The sequence below is a fragment of the Loxodonta africana genome, chromosome 10 (genome assembly GCF_030014295.1).
Source record: "Loxodonta africana isolate mLoxAfr1 chromosome 10, mLoxAfr1.hap2, whole genome shotgun sequence".
Lineage (NCBI taxonomy): Eukaryota > Metazoa > Chordata > Mammalia > Proboscidea > Elephantidae > Loxodonta > Loxodonta africana.
The window spans coordinates 81,640,079-81,648,503 of NC_087351.1; the positions used below are offsets into that span (position 1 = coordinate 81,640,079).

At 55.2% G+C, this 8,425-nt stretch overlaps 1 protein-coding gene across 1 annotated transcript; it reads right to left on the reverse strand.

The window, feature by feature from the left end:
- Nucleotides 1-485: 485 nt before the first annotated feature.
- CCDC177 (coiled-coil domain containing 177) lies at nt 486-2,684 on the reverse strand. Its single transcript, XM_064291940.1, has one exon. It carries the CDS (start codon nt 2,595-2,597, stop codon nt 486-488), a length of 2,112 nt encoding a protein of 703 aa, XP_064148010.1. The 5' UTR covers nt 2,598-2,684.
- Nucleotides 2,685-8,425: the final 5,741 nt, after the last annotated feature.

The window sequence follows — 8,425 nt, forward strand, 5'->3', positions numbered from 1 at the left end:
CCTTCAAAGATGTGTGCTTTTCTGGGAGTTTTCCGAGCTTTGTGCAACTTGCCGTGTTTTCAAAGATGGAGGTGAGCCAGGGGAGACTCCTCCGCTGCACAACCGCAGTCGGCTGAGACACCAATATCTGAAAGCTGCTGAGGTGACTGCAGCAGAAGGGGTGTTAGCAATCACGACAGACCCGAACCCTTTCTCCCCAGCTCTATCTGCTCCAACCCAAAAGACACACGGCGAGGCTTGGCAAGGGCTGGGGCAGGCGCCACCAACCATGGAAGTGGTCAAAGATTGTGCTCTGTCATCTCCAAACGCAGTGAAGTTTTTAAAAACAAAAGGGGCGGGCCGAGGGGAGGGTCCCACATGTCCGTCCTCTCATTGCCTCATTGGTCAGAAACCTGGAGAGGCCACGTGCTGTGACCGGCTGGGACTGAGTAGCCGAGGGAGGCCAGCCAGCTGTGAGTGTTAGCCTGCCCAACCCAGGGCGGCCGTCACTTGCGGTCCAGGCTGGCGTGTAGCTGGGCCTCCCGCACCATCCGGTCGAAGGAGCGCGTGTTGGTCTCCTCGCGCACCTTCTCGCGAACGTGGAAGGAGGCCCGGGCGGTGGAGCGGGCACTCTCCAGCGCGCTGCGCCGCTCCCGCGAGAGCTGCTCGCTGCGCTCCAGCTTGCGTCCGATGGCCTGGAGCAGCTCCCGCCGGCGGCAGTCTTCGTCCCTCTCCACCTTCTCCTTGTTGGCGCGCTGGACCCGCTCCTTCTCCAGGCGGCTCTGACCCACGCGCCGCGCCTTCTGCTGCACTGCCTCCTCGGCCGCCTGCGCGGCGTGCTGCAGCCGTCGCTCCCCTGCTCGGGCCAGCGCCTCCACGTGGGCTTGATGCTCCCTCTCTTTGCGCTCGGCCGCTTCCTTGGCCCGCCGGCTCTGCAGCTCCTCCCGCCGGGCCCGCTCCCGCAGCACCCGGGTGCGCTGCTCCACCAACTGCTCATAGTTCTCCTGTGCGCGGCCCAAGCTGGCCGCCAGGGAACTCCGCAGGCCCTCCCGCTCCTCATTCTCCTGCCGGACCCGGCCCTGCAGCAGCGCTTCGTGGCGCGCCCGCTCGGCCCGGCTCAGCTCCCGCTTCTCCCGCAGCAGTTGGCCCTCCTGCCGCTGCTTGGCGCGGGCTGCCCGCTGGGCGCGCTCCCTGCGGACCTGCTCCGCCCGCTCGCGCCCTTCTTGCAGGCCCTCCTCCCGCTCCTTCAGGTTCTGCTCCTGCTGCAGCTTGCGCAGCCGGTCCTCCCGGGCTGCGCGGTCCGCCCGCTCCCGCCGCAGCAGACCCTGGTGCTCGGCCAGCTCTCGCCGCCGCTCCTCGCTGCGCTCGCACTGCCGCTGCCGCCGCCTTGCCGCCTCACGCTCCTCGCGGCCCCGGCGGCCGCGCCGCTCCTCTACCTGAGCAGCCCAGGCTCGGCGACCCAGCTCCAAGGCGCGCTGCTTCTCGCGCTCCTCGCGCTCGCGCCGCTGTTCGGCGTGCACGCGCTGCTGCTCCCACTGCCCGTGGGCCGCGGCGCGCTGCTTCAGCAACAGGCGCTCTTCCTGGTACCGCGCCAGCATCAGTGCCGCGATCTTCCGGTCGCGCTCGGGCACCCCGCGCAGGCCCCGCTCGGCGCGCACTTGGCGGACGATGCGCTCCACGTGCTGGGCGGTCTGCGGCGAGTGGCTCAGGTCGCCCAGGCTGAAGCTGCGGCCGGTGATCGGAACCAAGGCCAGGGCGGAAGGGCGGCCCAGAGGGTTGGGGGCGGAGGACGCCGACCCGGCTGGGCAGCTGTGCCTGGCCGAGGCCCGCGGCGGCCAGCGCAGCTCCCGCAGGCTCTCTCCGCTGTAAGACGACGACGACGCGCCGGATTCGGAGCTGAGGGCGCCCTCGCGTCGGCGAGACAGGGAGTCCAGCGAGTGGCTTTTTCTACCTGTCCGCGAGCCCGCGAGCGGAGGTTGGGTCCGGGCCGGGGAGGGGCTGGAGGAGGCTTTTCGGGCCGCGCGCGGCGCAGGCGAGGCCGGGAGGCTGGCGCTGCTGCAGCTGCTGCTGCTGCCCGCGCTCGGAGCTGTGGCAGCGGCAGCGGCAGCGGCAGCAGCGGTGCCCAACGGCGTAAAGAGGCGCCGCTTCTCCTCGCGCACGATGCGCTCGCGCTCGGCCCGGCACTGCTGCAGCTTGGCGCGCCGTTCTGCCTCGTACGCCTCGTACAGGCCGGTGGCCACCCTCATGGAGCGGCCCGGCGCCTCACGCACCAGGTCGGCCAGGGCCCGTGGAAGCAACTCCACCGGCTTGACGGCGCACCGGGCACAGGCCTCTAGCGAGCGGGGACTGGTCAGCACGTAGCGGCTGCCCTCGGCCTCCGGACAGTCGAAGTTGAAGAGGTCGAGGTGCAACAGCGGGGACTGCTCTCGCTGTCCGCTTTCTCCTGCGGCGCAGGGGACTTCCGCCTTGCAGGGCACCGTCACCGAGGCGGAGGCCGAGGAGGCCGCGGGCTGCTGGGCGCCCTGGGCGTCAGGAGGCACCGATGACGCGGCACCTCCGTCCCCTCCTGAGCCGTCGGTCTCGGCTCCCGCCTTATCTTCGGGAACGGGGTCCACCATGGCTAAGCCCTTTTGTGGAGTCTCTGCGGATGACAAGGGAGGGTAATCGAGGAATACAACTGAGAGTAGCTTCCCCCTCCCCCTCGTTACCCCCACCCCCAACCTAATCCGTTTTCGGATTAGGCTCAAGGGCCTGGGAACCTAAATCATAATACCGATGCCCTGAAAACCCCGGCTGGAGGTGGTGGGGGAGGAGTACACAGCAACCTCCATCTCCCTCAGCCCCGGAATGCGAGGCTTCCCGGGGCGTCTGGCCCACTACATGCATTCCTTTCCTGCTGCAAGTTAAAATGAAAAGATCGGGGTGTAGGCAGCAGCTGGCCAGGGAGGCGCTGGAGGATTCCCTGGCAGATTAGCGTGTTTGTAGTTTAGGCGGGCGGCCGGGGATGCAGCTTTGCAGGGACAAAAAGGGAAGAGGGCTCTGCATACCCAAGGTGCATTGCTGCAAGGACCCTCATTTGCTTAGGGAAGAAGTTTATGGGCGGTTTCCCACTGCCAAAGGGGATCCGAGCGAGGAGCCCAGGGGTGATGGAACGCAGCGTGATGGCAGGATTGAGAGAAATACCTCAATCCCAAAAGGCCCCTCCGGGAGAGCTGATCGGTTCGTGCTCCTGCCTCTGGGTCAGGGCTAGCTAGCTAGGAGCTCGGGCCACCCCTCCCCCGCCCCATGGGTGTTTGCGGGGGATGGAGAAGTTGCATGCGTCTTCCCAGAAGCGTTCGATCCCTCTCCAAATCATGTGCTAAAGGCATTTTCCACCTCGGTTTGGGCTGAGACGCCCGCCCTCAGACGCCTTGCGCGTCCCTCCACTGCATCCCAGCGCGGTGGTCTCCTGGAGCGCAGCGAGCTCGGCCGCGGCAGTGCCCACCGCTCCGTGGTCCTGGGAACGATTCACTTACCGCATGTCCTGGGCTCCCGCCCGCGCCGAGGGCTTTTGTTCGCAGCTCGCCGCTCTCCGCTGCGCCTCTTCAGTCCTCTCGCTGGCAGGGTCGGATTACTGCCGGTTGCAGCCGCGATAGGAGCCCCGCCGGCAGCCGCAGCCACCGCCAGAGCCTCTCCATGGGGCCCGCGATCGGGATGCACACACCCCAGACGCTACCTACACACGGGAGGGGAAGTGCGATAAGGCCTCCCCAAAATAACGCGGCTTTGCTTCCTTCCCTCGCTCGGATTCTTAAAAAAGGAAGCCCCTGTCCATCGCTGCTGCATCCATCTCCGCCTCTCTAATCCTGAAGGTACCGCAGGTCTTTCGCAGCTCCCGGCGCCTCCTGGTGGACACAAGGGTGTTGGTTGGTTTGCTTAGAGGGCAAAGAAGAGAAAAATTAAATACATCTATCACCAGGAAACCCTAGTCTTTCAGTGCCTTTATTGGGTTGAATGAAGGAATCGCTCAGCTTGTTTCTCCAGGAGACCATGAGAAGCAAGGGAACTTAATAACGAATAATTGGATAGAAATATGGCTCCTGATCCAAACTGATTCATTTTCGAAGAAAAACTAAGAACATTCAGACAGGTTTGAGGCAGGCAGAAGATGTGTGACTAGTGTTTACTGCAACATTTGATGACTTCCTGGCTCCAGACAATAAAAAGTAAAGCTAGTTAGTGCCACTGAGTGATTGTTATTTAGAGGCACCTTCTTTTATTTTTATTTAGAGGCACCTCTTTTCCATTTTGAGTGGTAGTGGCCATAGGAGCAGACTGGAGGAGTATTTGAAGGGGGGAGGGAGCTCCAGGAGGGCGGGAGATAACATTAGAGGGCATTATGAACTATGTTGTTAAATAACTTTGACATTGTTAGGTAGGCTGTAAGGAGCAAGGGAAGGGTTTTAAGCTGGAAACTGACATGACTGGGTTTGTATTTTAGGAACATAACTCCAGCAACAACGTGGTGGGGGCTTTAAGAGGGCCAAGACAGGCAGGAGGCCCTGTTAGCTGGACACTGCAGTCACCCCAGCCAGGAAGGATTAGGACCGGAGAGGAAACAGCAGTAGGATGAATAGGCCTGGGGCGGGAGAGTGGGGAGTGGGTAAAACCAGTTGCCTTGGAGTAGACACTGACTCATGGTGACTCCATGTGTTTCAGGGTAGAACTGTGCTCCATAGGGTTTTCAGTGACTGACTTTTTGGAAGTAGATAGCCAGGCCTTTCTTCTGAGGTGCCTCTGGGTGGACTCAAACCTCCATCGTTTCGGTTAGCAGCAGAGTGCATTAGCTGTTTGTGCCACCCAGGAGCTCCTGATTTGGAGGCGTAAAAGCCTTGAAATGGAAGTAAAAAAAGCGATAGAGATAGCTGGCGGGAGTGGGGGGGGGGCGTGCTGTGAGGAGCAGGAAGGCTAAAGGATGATTGCCTGGAACACTAAGGTGGCTGGGTATACTACAAACGGTGGGCCCAGGAGGGAGAATTTGTTGGTGTGGAGGGCCAGGAAAGAGTGGATTTGTTTTTGGATCACTTGAGTTTGAGGTGGAACTGCTCAGCACGTGGCTGGATAAGACCCGGAGTGCAGCTAGAGTTTAGGGAGTCACCAGCATTTAAGAGGTTACTAAAACCAACAGTGTGAGGGAGATACCCAGGGAGGGCAGGCAGAGCCATAAGAGAGGTAGGCTGGGCATTTACGGGTCTGAGAAAAGGAGTTCATGAAGAGGACAAGAAAGATTGAAAAGCGTGGCCTGTGGAGGCTAACAAGACCTTCACGGAAGTGCTAGCAAGCACTTCAGAAGGAGGGGATGCCCCTAGTGTCAAGGGAGCAGAGGTCCAGAAAGACTTTGCTGTACAAACATCCTTGAAAAATAGGCAGAGCAAAAACATTTACGAGACACGCAGAAATGCCACGAAGAATTAATTGCTCTTTTTAATAGAGAAAAAGAACAATTGGTCACATGGCTAATAAGGGGTGGAGCTGTGATTTGGACCTGGCTCCCTCTTATCCCGAAGTGAACCCTGTGCATTGCATTTCCACCCCAAGATGAGCATCTGGACAGATGTGAATTCAGGTAGATGCATGGGGTGAGCAAATCAGCCTCTCCAAGCCTCTGTGTTCCCCTTTTTATATGAATTCCCTAGATGAACAACACATTGTCAATAAGCAGTGATAAAATAATAATTACCATTCATTTTGATAAATTCCATTATAGAGACATGACCAGAATCAGTAAGGAAGCGTCTGTACTGTTTGCAGGTTCTTAAGGGGAAACCCAACGAATGGTCCAACCTTGATTAAGGAATGATTCTTCATCTGGGAAGGTCACAGAAGGAGAGAGCAAGGAGAGAGGGGCTTGAAATGGAATACCAACATAGCCCACCAGTTCAGCAGTACTGGCTGGCCATCAATGAGGTGACATTGCATGGTTAGGTATCTCTCATCCTTAAGTGCTTTAGACATTTCAGGAGATGGGTTTCACCCAGGTTAAGTGCTGGTTTCCTTCAAGTTGAGATTCCTAGCCTGCTAAAGATCAAGGGTGATAAACTCAATTTTATTACGGTACCCAGCAAAGAAAGCAGCCCAGTTGGGGAGCACCCACCTGCCCATTGTGAGTGAGGTAGTGGGCATGGTGGTGAGGAATGTGGGCTTAAGAGTCAGACAGACTGATAATTCAAATTATAGCTCAGCAAGGCTATGTGCCACCACCCGCCGGTTTGTCGTTCTGTGGTGACTGGTGTGTGGCTGTGATGCTGGAACCACCAGTATTTCAAATACCAGCAGTGTCATCCTTGGTGGTCAGGTTTCAGTGCAGCTTCCAGACTAAGACAGACTAGGAAGAAAAGCCTAGCAATCTGCTTCCAGAAATTAGCCAATGAAAACTTTATGGATCACAACAGAGTATAGTCCAACTCGCTTGCTTTGGACATGTCATCAGGAGGGATTGATTGCTGGAGAAGGACATAATGTTTGGTGAAGTAGAAGGCCAACGAGGGTGAGATGGATTGGCACAATAGCCACAACAATAGACTGGAACCTGCTGGCGATTGTGAGGAGGATGCGGTACCAGACAACATTTTGCCCTGTTGCACAGAAGGTCAGCATGAGTCTCAGTTGACTCATGGGCATCTATCTATCATCTATCTATTTAATCTATGTATCTATCTATGTATCTCTATCTATCATCCATCTATCTATCTATCTATCTATCTATCTATCTATCTATCTATCTATCTATCTATCTACCTATCTACCTATCTACCTGCCTACCTACCTACCTACCTACCTACCTACCATCTAAGGTTCTGTGCCTTGAGGCAGATTCCTTAACCTTCTGAGCATCAACTTCCAGTCTTTAAAAGAGGAAGGCACAACATGGATTGTTATTTTGCCTCACATAGACCCTCAAAGGTAATAATAATTTATTAAGCATACTATTAGTTCCTTGATTACAATAGATCACTTAATTTGGACAAAAAATACACCATAGGCATTATTTCCATTTATATTGCACTCTCCCAGCCTTTATCACCCACCTCAGCCCGGTGCAATTGTGCACACCTCAATTCCCCTATTTGCAGAGCACAGGATAATCACTCTAAAATTCTAAATCAAGAGTTGGCAAACTGTGGCCTATGGGCCAAATCCACTGCCTGCTTTTATAAATAAAGTTTTATTGGAACACAGCTGGGCTTATTTGTTTATATATTATCTATGTTGCTTTTGAGCAAAAATGACAGAGTTGAGTAGTTTTGACAGAGACTGGATGACTCACCAAGCTTAAAATATTTACTCTCTGACTCTTTACAGAAAAAGTTTGTTAACCTTTGTTCTAATGACTGATAATAGCTTGTGCCAATTGATCAATTTATTGCTTTGCAGCTCCAAATTCCCCCTTCAGTACCTGCTCTGAGAGTCCCTGGGTGTGTTCAAACCCCCCCCCCCCACCCCCGCAGAGGCACCTTGGAAGACAGGCCTGGCTATCTGCTTCTGAAAGATCACAGGCTTGAAACCCTATGGAGAAGTTCTGCTCTACACATGATGGGGTCGCCATGAGTTAATCAACTCCAGGGCAACTAGCAACAGCAACAAAATGGATTTGACGGTGAGCATAATGTTAAGCTTTGCCAGTAGAGGGAGCTGGAGGGACATTGCAGGAGAAAGGGCGTCTCTTCCTGGTTTCTGTGTGCTTCTGCTTTTTATTTTTTCTTGCTCCTGCTGCATGGCTAGTTAGCAGCGCGTGACTTGTGGGAACATCCCATAGTACTCTGCCTCAGCTGCATGCCTGGAACATGTGGTCCTTTGGTGACCTTGCAGCCCTGATCACCTTCCCCTGGCCTTCTTGAGGCAGACACCACACCCTCCAGGTCTGGTGCTGGCAATGGTGCTCTGAGTCCCACTCATCAGCTTCAGCTAGTCTGCATCCTTGAAGGTTGTTTCCTGCTTGCTCATCAATTGTGGAACAACTCTGACCCAGCCAACCCAGGAAACTATTCTAACACCCAATGGGCTACCACCATACCTTCTTCAATAAGGTCTGAATTCTAGCCATCCAAATTTGACCTTAGGTGGAACTCCTGGTGTCACAGTGGTTAAGAGCTACAGCTGCTAACCAAAAGGTCACCAGTTCAAATCCACTAGGCGCCCCTTGGAAACTGTATAGGGCAGTTCTACTCTGTCCTATAGGGTCACTGTGAGTCAGAATCAACTCAAAGGCAATGGGTTAAGCCTTAGGAAATCTGTTAGAATTCTTTTTATATCTTTTTTTTTAAGTGGTAAATATACATGTAAGAAAACATTTGACATTTCAACAATCTTCACGTGTACTGTTCAGTGACTTTAGTTATGTTCATCATTTGTTCAACCCTCACACGTATCCATTCCCACAGTATACCACATCACACCCACATTATAC

What these genes read in the sequence shown, in the direction of transcription:
- CCDC177 (XM_064291940.1), bottom strand. Translation starts at nt 2,597, where the DNA reads ATGGTGGACCCCGTTCCCGAAGATAAGGCGGGAGCCGAGACCGACGGC.